This window comes from Nanorana parkeri, unplaced genomic scaffold (assembly GCF_000935625.1).
Source record: "Nanorana parkeri isolate BGI_ZX_2015 unplaced genomic scaffold, ASM93562v1 scaffold271, whole genome shotgun sequence".
Lineage (NCBI taxonomy): Eukaryota > Metazoa > Chordata > Amphibia > Anura > Dicroglossidae > Nanorana > Nanorana parkeri.
In genome coordinates, this window is record NW_017306539.1 from 1,215,794 (window position 1) to 1,231,913 (window position 16,120).

The 16,120-nt window shown below is 39.8% G+C and overlaps 1 protein-coding gene and 1 pseudogene across 1 annotated transcript in view; one reads left to right on the top strand and one right to left on the bottom strand.

The window, feature by feature from the left end:
• The window catches only part of LOC108787590 (follicle-stimulating hormone receptor-like), a 67,993-nt gene extending 53,739 nt beyond the window's left edge, over positions 1 to 14,254 (bottom strand). Inside the window, exons 1-2 of the mRNA XM_018557189.1 lie at positions 14,202 to 14,254; positions 898 to 969 (exon numbers count right to left, since the gene is read on the bottom strand). Of these exons, the coding sequence (XP_018412691.1) occupies positions 898 to 969; positions 14,202 to 14,254 (125 nt within the window). The remainder of the gene's footprint in view (positions 1 to 897; positions 970 to 14,201) is intronic.
• LOC108787591 lies at positions 14,253 to 14,654 on the top strand (annotated as a pseudogene).
• The last annotated feature ends 1,466 nt before the right edge of the window (positions 14,655 to 16,120 follow it).

Here is a 16,120-nt window from a genome sequence, read left to right on the forward strand (position 1 = left end):
GTTCTACAACCTAGCAATTGGCTGCTTAAGGCCAAGCACTGTCACATGGGGAAGGCAATATGCTCCTTCATACCCGCAAACCCACCCCTGTTAGAGCAACAGAGCAGGGAAGCTTAAAAAAAAGCATGGATGGATGATTATACCTTGCTGGAGAAGGAGAGACACTATCTACCAGAAGGGACTCTCACTGTACGCTGACTGAATGGGCAGGTAAAAATGTCTCTTTTAGGCTCACCATACAATCTGAACATACAATGTCTATATATTTAACTTTACATCTACCAAAACTATGTAACATGAAGACCTATCTAATCTATCCAATCAATTTGTATCCACTCAGGCGCTGCATACCTGTTGGAAGATCTCATTGAAATTGTTCATCACATGTGTGGTGAAGTTAGGGTTAGAGTAAAATGTTTGTTTTAGGATCAGGCTGAGTATTTTTGGTTACAATAGTCTGATAAAACTATTTTCTCGGTGCAAGAATCAGATTTGGTAGAAATTTGTAAATTAGTCAACATGTGATCATTTAAAAACCATAAAAAATAAATGCTTGGTCCATCATTGCACTGGAATCATACATTTAAAAAAATATATAATTTGAAATGATGGAAGTTATCATTGACCAATTCTTTATTGATAAATGTATGACCTGCATAAACTTCTAGCCTGATAATAAAGACTTCATTAAGCCTTAACACAAGAATAAGTATCTTTATTTTATCCATGTGACTGTAGTTTTGAAACCTCACTGGAATTAACTAAAAATAACTGTCACTTTAAAAAAAAAAAAAATAGGTATCCTTTTCCTAGTGTGTTAGCATATCCTGTGGTCTAAAATTTAAAGATAACACATTTTTTTTATATCTAATACAATAGTTAGCTTGAAATACATACATATTTGTAAGTTCTTCAAACCCAGAGAAGACACCATTTGGGATAACCGTGATTTTTGTGTAGACGATTCTACTGTAAGAAACAAAAATGAAAGAATTTAAGATAAATAAAATCAGTGTTAAAATAGCAACATACTATTTAAAAAAAGAAGTTCTTATCGAGTGTCTATTTCTTATGATCCCAGTGAAAGGCAAAAAGTACTTGGACACTTTAGGTGTCTTTTTGTATCACACATGGAGTCTGGTAGTTTTCCTCTCTGCAACCTCATTGTGTGGTCTGAGAGTGAGACTACAATAGGAAATCTAGTGCTGAATGCATGCAAGTAGGTCAAAAGATATTGGATTAAAGTAAATCTGTCATAACAGAAACAGTGACTACTGGCATTGCTGACTTTTTAAAAGTTACTAGTTCCTTTGTTATCCTGGTCATTTTAAAGCTTCACTGCTTACTGAGTCACATACAAAGAACAAGCATGCAGTGTAGTCAGTAAGGCATATTTTGGGTGAATGACTCAATAGGAAAAAACTATAACAGCTAGGCAACAAATGATTTCTTAAACAAAATCAGATAAATAGCACCAATATATAATTCTATTACAACTCGTCTACTTTTCAATAGTATTTAGTATTGTTAAAGTTGATCTCCAGGCAGCTACAAAACAACCCGTTTTGCATCTTGACACCATCTACGAAGGTTAACTATTAAAATATTGAAATAAAGAGCTTGTTTAGCTTTTCTTATAGAGAGGAACAAAAAGTTAATTCAAAGGGAAACAAATATGTATTCCACTGGCAGAATTAAGTAATTAGTTCCCTAGTGTAAAACAACATTTTTACTAAACTGTTTACCTAAAGTTTATAAATATATATATAATAAAACAGTTTATAACACACACACGCATATACTATATATAATAAAAACCCCATGTTAATGGCCAGGTAGGTGAAGCTGTCAGCTGCATCGATCATCCTGCTTGTACCGAAAACTAAAATGTCAGTTGTAGATGATCTAACCCTTTAAATTCAGTAAATAAAATCACAGCGCAGTTGGGGCAAGAGAGGTTCTAAGATTTAATTCACAGAGGGCTGTTAACTTTCTAACATTAGAAAACTGACTCTTTTGGAAGCCACCTATGCCTACACATCTGGTCTATTTGATCGTTTCAATCTACTCCTTAAACCACCAAACATTTGGATAATAGAAAAAATAGATTAAAAAAACCCAAAACAAAGAAAACAGAAAATGGTGTCATTTACAAAAGGGGGAAAAAAAACTATCATCCCCAAAAAAGGGTTAAAAACAATAAAAAAAATATTACCATCCATTTACTTTTTAAAATATTATATTATACATTATAAATTACCATAAGAAAGAAATATATACAGGACAAAAAGGCACATAAACTTGGGTCCATTTGCACTACTGCACTGTGGTACCATGCATGTTAGTGCAACGAGTGAGATGTGTAATCATCTACATTTAGTATTACTCTCGTAAATGCGTGTGCACTGATGCAGCACAATAGTGTGAATGGCCCCTTTTAGTAGAACCTTGAAGCCAATGTTTTAGGAGATTCACACCTGTATTATGCAGGCTTTACTAAGTTTGTGAAGCCATCTCATTTGAAAGACATTTTATCTTTGCAGCAGCTTGTAGAAGCCAGAGCCGTACTGTTTATCTAAGAGGCTCTGGTAATTCTTTTTAGCAGATGTGTGTGTGGGGAGATTATTACATGTAACAATCCCTCCTACAAAGTCCAGGGAAAAACATAAATGGAAAGCCTACTGACTCTACAAGGTTTTAGTATTTGATTTGTCTTTGTTTATTATTTTCTTCTGTTGCAGTGGATTTAATTGTGCATATAGTAGTGTAATTATCAGTTTGGCTGCCTAGCCTGGCTCAGTGAAATGCCTATTAGTCTGCTCTTGGTTTTTCTTAACTGCAAAAGTGAATGGAGGTAGACAGTTATTCATAACGTAACAAATGTATGATGCCAAGTTAAGCTGTCTAGAACAATGTTAAAGCTCCCACTGCCCTTCCACTAATTCTATTGGCATATATTTTTTTTTTTGGGGGGGAGGGCTTTGCTGGTAGTGTAAGTGGGGGAGCTATGTCCCTAACCCTAAGGGCTGATTTACACCAGCAACTGAGCTACAACTCACAACTTCTGGTGGGTGTTCCCGGGCACAGTGCTGGTGCCCCAATCTCAGCACATTACACTGTTTACTTTTTCTTTGTTGTTAGAACTTCATTGAAATACATATATGCAACTACATATTTCCATTTTTTTTTTGGGGGGGGTGGGGGGGTGTTTGCAAATGTGTGCTCTTTTAAATATCCCTGATAAATCCAGCAGCAGAATTGGAGAGAAGAAGTAAACCCTGCATAAAATAGTCCCAAGACTCTCTATAGGAAAGTTGGCTGTAAACGGTACATAGTAAGAACTCTACGTGTAAAGCAAACAACATTTGATATATTTGTATGTTTTTAGAAGTATAACATGTATTTACACAAACAGCAGTTAAATACATCATCACTTTGGACATTTTTTTAAGCTGATTTCCAGAGACAATTAAAGGGAAACTATATTAGTTTTGGGTCAGTTGTATTTGAGTTTCTTAAAAATCTTTTAAAGCATTTAAATCCCAGCTCCGTGCCCCCTTCCCCCACACCCTAGGGAAGGCCTTTCTGCATGAAACCCATGCCATCAATACGGTATGCTTTTTAAAAATATCTTTTGATTGGTACTGTGACATGCTGGATCCTCTTCCTCTTTGGTCTTATCCCAGTGGTGGGAGGTCCTGAATAATACAGAGAGCATTGTTGGTGTGATCACATTAGCACTGTTCACTGCATTAATACACTATGGGGTCTATTCACGAAGCTGCCGAAGGATCTGGCCGTAGCTTCGGCCGATCCTTCGGCTAGCTTCGGCCCCAGGACCCCTTCGGTTCAGTATAGTGAATAGCCCGTACAGCTCCCAAAATTCACTCGGCTGCCCTCGGCAGCTTCGTGAATAGACCCCTATGAGTGTAGAGCACCACACTCAGCGGGAGTGGCCCTGGAAGACTGAGGACATTGTGTTGTGAATGAGAAGTACTGCTGGTACAGCTCCATACATAAGATGAATATTGCAGGCAGAGCTGGTTTTAGTTTTTGTTTAACCTCCAGGGAGACATTTTTGGCCCAGAGTTTAAATTCTGTAAACAAGGGTCTTCTTTTAGCAAAGCTGAAGAATGAAATAGCTGCACACGTAAAAAGGAGACTAGAGCACCATTTACTGGCGCAGCAGAAAAATACATAATCTTAATATGTTAATATGCAAGATTTCATACTTATGTGACTAAAAAAGAATTGCATTTTTAGTTCTTACCGTGTAAAAAAAACTGGATACATTTTCTTCAAACTAAGAGGAAATAGCATAATTTGTGCCAATAGTGACATTGACCTTATTTGTTTAAAAATATAATTCTATATAGCTGTTTTAATTCTTGAAAATTGCCTCACATGTTTTACATTAATTGTTGACAAAATGCTCAGTGGGAAACTGCAGCTGCTTCCTCAATTCTACTGACCATGTGCCTGCTTTCAAACCACAGCTCCCAACATGCATTGCACCTGTGTGATGGTAAAAGGTGCTCATGAGTCACATATGACTAGACAGCAAAGAGCTGGAGGCAAGGTGTACAGCTCATGTATGTAACTAAAGGGGGTATATAAGGGGGCATATTAGGGACTAGTAAATTAAAATGAAAAGTGGTCTCCTGGCTGGAGCTTCTAAAGAAAAAGAAGCATTAAACTGTTACATGTAGCATCCTGATGATGTGTTGCATATCCTTATGCAAATAGCATTATCTATTCCATGTATAATGGGAAACTATCATTCCATGTGATTTTCTTCTTAACCGGGGGTTCGGCTTTATTAAAAACCACCATGATAGCAAGATGGAAGGAAGCCTTTAATATTGTGACCTTTTCTTCGATGTAAAGGAATGTTACAGTCATACCATTACAATGCCAGCCGCTCTACCACTAAGAAGACAGCTAATTGAATCTTGAATTAGAAAAGTGTCTTTTCTCTAGCAAACTTATATAATAAATAGCCAATTCATAATTTTTATCATTCAAGTAAAGATGTGCTTACTAATGTCTGTTTTTAATCAATTTTCCATTTAAGCTCTTTATCTTAGCATCTCTAGTGAATGGAACACAGCTATGACTGTTATTGCATGCCATATATTACTTCTGGTTTTATCTTCCTTCTTTCATCATTTTTACTACAAGCTTATATCTGGCTTGGGCTATTTCCTGTTCTTATATGTACTTGACTTTTTGCCATCATTTTATATAATCTATACTTGTATAATGACCTAGAATAATTTGTAGTGGTACAGATAGAATATAAAAAGAAAAGATGCTAAAGCATTTTGCATACACTGGTCTACAAGGAGGAATCCTCGGAAACAAAAGTAGCTAAATGTTACCAGAATTGGGTCACTAATAAAGGAAAATTAAGTCCTGAGTATTAATTGGCTCCAGTTTCCAAGATACAGCTTTAGGTCAAAATTGCATCAAAATATTGAAAAATGACAAGGGGGATGTGCGATTATGCTCCATAATAGGGATGCACCTATACTGATAATAGCATCAGTATCAGTGCCGATGCCGAGTATTTGGGTGAGTACTCATACTCCCCCCAAAGTCCCGATGACCACTCCTTCAAGAAGCGACAGTTAAGCTTCTTTCCTGGTGTTTGCAAGTCTTCTTTCCTGGAGTCTATTTGCTCTCATTTATAAGCAGACATTACACTAGAAACATAAATCTGGTGCAAAGCGCGTCAAATATATACCATGCGACCATATGCAAGTGCAAACAGTCACAATTGCGTTAATAAATTCCCCCCAATATGTTCTAAGTTCAGTTAGTGCTGAACTGCAGTTTGTGCTAATTAGCTGGGCTAAAATGCTGGGGAATGTTTGCATTCTTCCGTGGACTGCCAATTTCATGTGCACTTTACCTTTTGCTAGTTTTATCTGATCTGAATTGATCTGAGTGGCTGCCATACTTGTATTTAAAGACGAGCTGGAGGTCTACAGCTGTTTTGTGTGAGTCTGGGCTTCTGGTGGGTTGCACCTTTAAAGCAGAAGTAAATCTTCTCCAATACCCTTCCCTCCTACCTGACACCCCCTTCTCTTCTAGGAAAAAAAAAAAAAACTACTCCCCCTGGACGGAGTGTAACTCACACAATGACATGTGATCTCTTCTCAGTGTAGAAGTACTATGAACCCAACCAAGCAGGCATGTTCATGAGTTATAGAAAGAGGATTGGGTAAAGCTGGTTGTCATTGAACCCAGAAGAGAAGCAGCGACCGGAAGTGTTGTCTGCAGTAGGAAGAGATATTGCTGTGAAAGAGGTTTTCTAATTTAATTACTGCTGTATAATACAAACACAGAAGGAAAAACCGCTTATCAAGCATTGGCCGATTTGCTTCAACAGTGAAAAAGTTCCTTTCTGTTCCTCTAAAACAATAGGGGATTCCTCAGATCAAGGTATAGTGTGTGAATTACATATTCTATACAAACTGGCTAAGCACACATGAATGCTCATGCTTAAATGAATCCGTGGCATTTAAAAAATTCCATATTTTACATACAGTAAATGAGCTTGGATCAAGACCTCACTGATCTCAGTAGCCGCAGGCATCCTAAAATGTAACATTGGAAGCAATGAAGTCATTCTCTTAGCAGCTCAGCTCACCCTGCTCTCCTATCCCACCAGTGACTAAGTATCCTTCTAGTCCTAAAATCTCTAATGTAAACACAGAGCCGGTGCTCTGGCAAAGCACAGGCAGGAGGAAAGAGAGAACTGCGGGAATGTCTTTAGATCTGCTGCTGTGAATTAGAAGATACATTTTTACAGTGTCTGATGTTAAAGTGGTCAGAGTGGGTTTGTTGTAAAGCTCATTTGCTGCTTCATGGAATGACTCAATTCTATAGAAACATGAAATAGAGTATAAATGAAATGCATCACTCCATAACCCCATTAGTATATTTTAAGTGTCATAGAAGAGCTGACAGCTTTCTAATATATATTCTCAAAAATATAACACATTTTAAAGTTTTAAAAAGTGGCAAAAAAGGTTTGATATTCGTAAAACTCTTAAAATATAGTAGTTGTAAAAGCCAATAATAATTATATCTAAAATGCTGATATTGTTTTTTTCTTTTCTAATTCATTCTAATACTCTACTACTGACACATTTACAAGACTAAAAAAATGATAATATATTTACATTAGCCAAGAAAAAATAAACTTTTTTACGTTGTCCTCCACCTTCCCTGGGATATACTTACCTTTGTTTACCACACTCGGTTCAACATTTGGAGCCAAAGGAAATATCCAGTACTTCCAGGTACGGAGGAGCATGTATCACAGTCTATATGACAGCATTGAGTACATTTCAGATGTCACTCAAATATGAATTTGGTGACTCATAGCTGAGAAAGGATGGTCCTTCACTCCATACAGCAGCATGAACAGTGGGGAAACAAAAGCGAAATAAGTAGGGATGCGCCAATACAGATACTAGTACTATACTTGTACTCGCCCAAATGCTCCGATACTTACCTCCGATACTGGAACTTCCGGCCGAGGGAGCATGGAGCCGGCTTCTTTTCCAATGAGGAAGCCGGGCGGTGGGTTATGATTCGCCTCCCGGCTTTCTGATTTGCTCGGAAGCCGGCTTCACTTGCTGCTAAGCAGCCTGGCTTCCGGACCAATCAGGAAGCCAGACGGCACCTAATGTCTTCTTTTGCTAGAACACCGGCTTCACAGGCAATCAGGAACATGATCCACTGCCCGACTTCCTGATAATCAGGGCACAATGCACCAGTACTCGGTATCGTCGAGTACAGAGAAAAAAAATATTGGTACTCGATAATGAGAAACAGGTATCGGTGCATCCCTAGAGGTAAGTATATGCTGCTGGGGACTGCTAAGTTAAAGTGAACCTGTTGCTTTGCCAAACGCAGGTTCACTTTAAGATTTTAACTAAAATTACTGAAAGCCTAACTCCAGGCTCAGGATCCCCCAGCTTGTTTACCCTGCTCCTACCATTGGAGCACTCCAAAATTTTGTATACTTATCTTTTTCCAGGAGTCTTTGGTCTGGTCTGGACATTGACAAGATGATATTGACCAGCACAACAAGGCAAACATAGTGACCTGATTAAGGGACCATTGTAGGATCCAAGACATTGCTGTTACATGTGATGCCATGTCAAATACAGTTGCATTGATACATTGGACCTTGGTGTGTGGGTGACTAACTTGTCGATGTCTGGATTCCTGCTGTGCCATCCGCAAGTCATTCCAGGACCCATCTGACTACTATATTAGGATTATGGTCCGGAGTGCAATGGATATGATTTTGGTCTTGTCTGGTGACGTGACAGGTCCACTCCAGCCTCTTCTTCCTCTGGTGGAGTTTGGATCCCAGATGCTGCAGGGCCATGTAATGTATTGACAATACTCTCTGCTGCATTCTCCTGCTGGTCCATGGCAGGGTTTGGAGCCATGATACCCTGGACTCACATGAAATGGGATAAATGATGCTAAGCTTCATTCAATGTGGAAAAGTAGTGGCTCTGGAATGTTGATCAGGAGGTGAGAGTGCGTTAATATAGTGGCAGACAAAGGGTTAATATTACAGCCGGGGCTGATTTTTATTTTGTAAACAGGTTGGGGACTGTACTATTTCTTTTTTATCTGAAGCCAATCTTGGACTATGAAGAAATAAATAAGGGTTTCCTATTGCATTGCCTTAATGTGATTGAAAATAAGCCAGACGTTATTTTTTACTTCTTTGATTCTTCTTCTAATTCAAGGAAACTTTCTCCTAAAAAAAACTATTTCTAGTATAGATTGTGCCACCTTTTTTTATTTTAAATCCACACAAAAACTACTTGCGTGACAGGACATCTTTCTGACTCAGTCCACCGTTCACTGTAATTTCTCTTGAGTTTTGTACTTCTGTTGTTTCTATCTTTCTTTCTTACTTTACTTCTAGCATTTGTAAGTGTTATCTTCACTGTATGAAGCTATAATTAGACAACCTGCAACATATGGATCTGAAACTTGGAGTTTAACACAAGAGGATGAGACAATAATTCAAGTATGAGAAGAGAAGTGTTGAGGAAAATCTATCAAGCAGTATGTGAAAATGGATTATGGAAAAAAGAACAAAATGTGTTAAACCAGCAGAGAACTAGTAACATTTGGCCTGGGGAGCAAACATGACCAACTAGCCCTTTTGTGGCAGGTACAGAATTCTGTACAAAGTGTGCCATGCTGCATCATTGGTTGGCAGGCATGGTGAAAGTTGACATCAGAATGAGTTACAATGCCACGCTCTGCGACTACACCAATCAGCGTTGATGCTGTCTCCGGTCACCATGACAATGGATGACGCGGATTCCCTGCGCCGGCGCACTAGAACTAGGGGCGAAGACTCCGGTTTGTGATATCCCGTCTCTCTTTGGCCACTCCAGCGCCTGCATTTGATTTATCTGCATCGATGAACCGGACCTTAACCACACTCTGGAACTGGACGCTGATTGCAATGGGTATGATATATGTTTCTTAAGCTGGTATTTCACTGTTTATTTTTTTTTGTATGTATTTGAAAATGGAAGATTTTCCCGCTATTATGATGTCACAGGGGGGTGTTGCTTTTGATTATTGGTTAGCTTCATGAGGTATATATTTGGTTATCAAATGTCAGTGTATTGTCACTCTTTATGCCCTGATGAAGAGACCCTGCGTGGTCTTGAAACGTTGGCTCTTGTGATTGTGTGATGCCTATGTCCAATAAATGGACATGTTGGATTATTCTACTGAGTGCTGGTGATTCCTCTTTCTACAGGCATGGTGAAAGGAAATGTTTTTTGTGGCACACCTTTATCTTTTAGCAACATCTTCCGTTAAAGCTTTCAGCATTCCCTCACAAGACATCTCAAAGTAATGATATTTTTCCAGCTTCAAGACTAGACTAGAGAAAAACTAAAAAATTAGGAGGCAACTGTCATTTTTAATATATGATAGGGATGCACGGATACCATTTTTTCCCAGACCAAGTACCAATACTTGTCTTCACAGATGCAAGTACTGATACATTTTAGTTTAGTGTCATGTGACAGTTTTTCTAAAGTAATACAGACTAATGATTTCAGGACAGTGGTGGAACACCAGGGCCTAGTCACAGCTGCAACCTCTGCAACCCTGGTAGTTCTCGTGAAACTGCCAAGTATCGGCACTGGTATCTGAACATCCCTACTTTCAGCAAGTTCCCTGAATTCCCTCTGCCAGAAGCTGTGTTTGAAAGTCTGAATAGGGAGCAAGTATCTATATAATGGTGCTTGTTTTCAACTAGGTTGTAAAATAAAAAAAATTATACTCACCCCATCCTCTGCTGCAGTGATGTCCTTCGGCGTCCGCACTTCCAATACACAATGTATTGGACCTGATGACTCCAGGTTCCTTAGACCGCTTCCTCAGAGGGGGAGAGAGGCTGGGAGGTCTTTCTGGCTCCGAGGTTCAGGTGAGTATAATTTTTTTTATTTTTGCAACTAGACAAACATGAGAACTTAACCCTCACATTGCAGGGGTCCCACTGGAATATTTATTTTTTAACGTTGTAATCACATCGTCACACTAACATTCTTTTTATTTGTTGTGAACCATTACTTCCATGCAGATAGGAGCACTTCTGCAGTGGCTTCTATCTTCTAGACGTTTCTCTATGGAGCCACTGCAGCATGTGTGCTCCCCCGGGACTACACCAATGTGGAAGTTAGGAATTAAGTTAAAAAGCACATGGAGGACAGAGATCTTTAAATATAATAACCTAAATCAAATAAAACCTTTACAAAAGCATTTTTTTGAAACAAAAAGATTTTTGACAATATTAAATACTATTAAATAGAGAAGTTGTTTCTAAATGGAGGGTTTATTACTACATTAAAAGAGAACCATAGTTCTCCTGAGGGTCACGGGAGGACATATACTAGCGTCCTCCTGTGACCCAAAGCTCAGTATATTGCGAGCTACAGCTCACGATATACTGAGAACGCCGCAGCCAGGACGGATCCTGACAATGCTGTCGAGATCCATCCAGCTGCGTGAATGACAGCTGGCTCTGACTATCTAGAGGCAGAACCAGCTGTACCCGCCCCTCCCGCCATCCGTTCCTCCACTCAGCGCTGGAGGATCGGAGAGGGGAGGGGGGAATCCCTGCAGGGAGCGGTGACTGCAGAGTGAGGTCACCGCTATCTGCAGGGAAATGATCGAGAAGTGTGCCAGCAACGTTATGCGTTCGCTCACTTCCCGATCTGTTGAGCCGACGTGTGACAGTTTAATTGTCACACGTCGGTTCGAACTATGAGGATGAGTGATTTTCACTCACCTCACAGTTCTCCTTTAAGTAGTAGCAGTATTATGTACAAATAATGAACAGAGGACTGTTTTAGAATAAATAAAGTGCAGCCATAAGGTATATCACTGATGAGGTAAGAAAAAAATATATAGTTGACTCTTAGGAAAACTTAAAGTGGAACTCCTAACTATTTTGTTAGTATTGGATAGTGCATTGATGGGCTAAAACTTTTGAAAGGTTTTTATTGCTATCTGTGCCCACTATTGTCTTTGCCTACTGCCAGAAATAGAACACGAACTCAAAGAAACAATCCCACATTTTACAGTTGTCACTAAAATAGGTGACCCATCATTTTTTTTTCTTTAGTTTCTATACAAATTTAATTACATTCCTAACGAAGGTTGTAAATCTTCCCCATTCTGTCCATATCCCCAAAGCATTTTTTAATGGTGTTATACTTTAAACCTGAGGTTGGAAAAGGAATTCAAGTGACAGAGAAGAGTGGGCATACATTATACAGGAGACCAAGGCTCTTTAGGAGAAAAGTGAATTCAGTCTCTAGTGTAGAGAAAATGAGTGTGCATGTCTACACCTAACACTCACAGGCACACACACACAAATATATACACTCGCTTTGGCATCAACCATATTTACTCTGGACCAGCTTCCCGATAGCGACATAAGTGGACCATACCCGCGCAATGTGTCTTGTAGCCTCCACCAAGGGTTCATCTGGTATGGTGGCAATGTAAGAGCACAACTGGGAGACAGTGGTCACCCCATAACAGGATGTGCCTGAACAAAGACCTTTATAGCAGGATCAAAAGGTATTCTTTCACTGAAAACTGCAGATTTAAAAGCATTGAACACAGTTTTTAAAATCACATTAACAGTGATTAGGTTTAAAATTACTTCAACTATCATTAGTACAGAAGGAGGAAAATAAAATTAATAAGAAAAAGAAAGAATGAATTACAAAAGAAGATCCATCATTTAGAATCGTAATCGCTGTAACTTGACAGACTTTGTTTTTTTATTCAGCCTTCCTTTATAGGTTGAGTAATCAGGTCTGGTTCTTAGTCTGTTGGTATTTTTCCTTTCCTGATGGGCCCAGCTCAAAAGCCCTTTTCTGTCCATTTATTAAAAGAACCCTACATATGGTAACCTTTTACTCAAAGACAGAATTATACTTGAAATGTGAACGAAAAAATAAGTAGTTGATCCTATCACTCTACAGCCCTTAGAGCAGTAAATAGTTTGTCGACACAAGAGTACAAGAAAGAAATGCAATTTTCTTCCCGTGAATGTATGAGCCCTTCACACTTGGAAGATGAGACAGTAAGACTCAGCTGCAACAGCCCTAATACCCTGTATTGCTGCTGTGACACTGGGATAAGGTAATACATTCAGTGCTATTCAGTGAGAGCACATCAGATACTGCGCAGCTTACACCTGTTTTTTTAACAATGACAACCCCATTGTAAACTATACAATCTGTATTGTTTGACGTTTCTTGCAGAAATGTTCCAGTTTTGTGCCAAAGTGTTTGAAGAAGAAACATGGCAGAATAGGAACCATTCCTAGGTCAGAGGCAGCTTTATTTTCAAGTCTTTGACTAGCAGAATTTTCAGATTTTTTTTCTTTGATTCAGTTAAATCAGCACTAAATACATAAGTGAAATACACATATAGGAGCTTTTGGACCTTTTTGACCTTCCAAATTTGTATTTTCTACCCGGTCCTGAGATTTACACAACTCTGCCACACAGCAGAGCCCCCTGGCAGGGGAGGGGGCCTATTTTTTCTCAACTGCTGTTTCACTTTAAAGAAGAACTCCAGGATCTCTTTAAATGAACCCTTGCAGTGGTGCTACCCCCATACTGCAAGGGTTTACTGCTTGTTTTGGTTTAGGGAGGAAAATAAAGACCGCTGCCTCTTCCCCCCCCCCCAGGCTCCAACAGTCTAAGGACCCGTAACATCATCATGTCTAATGCCAGTCCATTAGACATGAGCATGCCGAGGGACATACTACAGCCAGAGCAGAGGGAGAGACAGGTGAGTGGTCACTGCTGCCAAAGATCGGGTGAATATATTTTCTTTATTTTTGCTCCTAGACCAAAGGGAGCACTTAACCCCAATGAGGGTAGCCCCAATGCAAGAGTTAATTTCATTAAACCCTGGGGTTCTTCTTCAACTTGCAGGTCCCCTCTCCACCCCCAGTGTCAGTGGACAGGGAAAGAATAATCAGCACTCTGTTGAGCTAATTTTTCTGTAACGCTGCTATCTTCTCCTATCAGAATGCTCCTTGCACTGCAGTACACCCGATTGGCTCTTTGTGGTGCTTCTCCCTCCCCCACTCTGAGCTGCTGTACAGGCACTGTAAGAGGTTGACAACAAGCCAGGTGCTTACAGTACTTTTATTTTATTAAAGATTACAGAGCTGCATTAATGAACTGCATTCATTTGTGCTTTTTATATCTGCCTGGAGTGCAGTTTATATTATTTGGATACACAACAACAACAACAACAACAAAAACAAACAGAGAAAGGAATGTTCATATATGTGAAATTGTACACACATAAATAAAAAATATATAATATCACTGACTTGATACCGTGGCTTGGTGGTATAACGGTATTACAACCTCTCCACAAAGGTGTTGTAATTGGTGGCCTTATTTTAGCTGGGATAGAGACACATAAGTGTCCATCTATACTTTCCTGAGACATCATGACCCACCCCAGAGGTCTGTACAGACTCCCCCACAGAGCCTCGCTGTGCAAATCAGTCATAGGAAAGGACCACAATGTATCCCTCCTTGTTCTTTTTGATTGCACATCTTTACCCACTAAAGAGACATGGCATCTCACACCTCCGTATAAAAATAACTGGAAGCTTTTTGTCATACTGCAGACCCAGCACCATGGTGCACATGAATGTTCTTGCCAATGCACTTAAAAGAATCAGCAATGAAGAGAAATGTTGTAAATGCCAAGTTCTCATCAGACCATCCTCAAAAGCAATTGTACCATTCCTTACAGTAATGATGAAGCATGGCTACATTGGTGAGTTTTAAATAGTTGATGATCACTGGGCCGGAAAAATTGTCAGTCTCACAAGGCAAGGCATCATCAGCCCCAGATTTGATGTGCAGCTGAAGGATCTGGAGAAGTGACAGAACAACCTCCTGCCTTCTCGTCAGTTTGGATATATTGTGCTCACAACTTCCACTGACATCATGGGCCAAGAGGAAGCAAGACACAAACACACAGGAGACCAAATCCTGGGATTCTTTCTCTACATGTTAAAGCAAGCAGGACAATAAACTATTATCAAAAATGCATGCCTTATTTTTGACTATTGGAGGGAAAATGTACCTGTATTATCTCTAGCAAGGACTCATACGGCAGATGTCTTTTGCAGAGTATGTTAGAAAATGAAGGAAAGAATCACATTGGCTTCTCGGAGAAGCATAGACATATTACCTTCCTGTGGTTTGTATACATCACTTTTAGTATTTTTGATCCCCCCAGTTAAAAGACATTAATCAAGAAAATCAGAATTTGGCCAGAATAATAGCATGTGTTAAAGGAGAACTATGAGGTGAGTGCTTTTCACTCACCTCATAGTTCTAGCCGACCTGTGACAATGAGACTGTCACAGGTCGGCTCAGTAGATCGAGAGGTGAGCGAACACATACCGGCGTTCACTCACCTCTCGATCCTGTCACGGCTCTCTGCCGTGACAGGGGAGGGGCTGGATTCCACCCTCCCCCCTCCGATCCGCCAGCGCTGACTGGCGGAACGGACGGGGAGGGGGCGAGTACAGCTGGCTCTGCCTCTAGATAGGCAGAGCCAGCTGTCAGTCACGCAGCTGTGCAGATCCAGACATATTTGTCGGGATCCGCTTCAGCTGCGGCGTCTCAGTATACCGCGAGCAGTAGCTGAGCTTTGGGTGACGGGAGTACACTAGTGTGTGTCCTCCCGTTACCCTAAGGAGAACTATGGGGAAAAGCCTTAACCCCATAGTTCTCCTTTAAGGTGCTGCAGGGAGCTGCGTATTTGGGAAAACAGATACCAACTTTATGCCTAAAGACCCCTTTAAATGAAGCAATAACACTAACATTTACAGAATATGTGCAGTGCTTTACATAAGTATTCACCTTCCCAGTGCTGGGACCTCTTTTACTGGTTTGGATATCTGCCAGCTTCACTTTTAAAGCATAAGGTCACTTTTTGCAAAAATTAAAGACATGCATAATTAATAATATATTTTAAAAATGAATTTCTTTAATATTTGCATTCAAGCCTGGAAAGCATTGCAATTGTGATCACTCGATCACAGCTGCAAAGCTCAGGCTTCTGCACATTCTTTACCAGGCAGAGCTTTTATGGAGGTATGGAGTTTTAGTTAGGCGAGATGAGGGGAAGGATGGCTGGACTTCAAACTGCATTAAATCACCTCATACGGCAACCAGCTGTCCTTACTTTAGGTAGAGCTGCCTATATTCCCACATCTTGATAGAAGGAGGATGGCTGGACTCCATATGAGGTAGTTTAAAGTCCAGCCATCCTTCCACCCATCTCTCCTAACTGAAACCCCGTACCTCAGTACGAACTCTGCCTTGGAGAGAAGCCTGAGCTTTGCAGCTGTGAACGGGTGATCACAATTGCAATGCTTTCCAGGCTTGAATGCAAATATTAAAGAAATGTATTTTTTAAATATGTTATTAATTATGCATTTCTTTAATTTTTGCAAAAGGTGAACTTATTCTTTAACTTTCCTAATTAC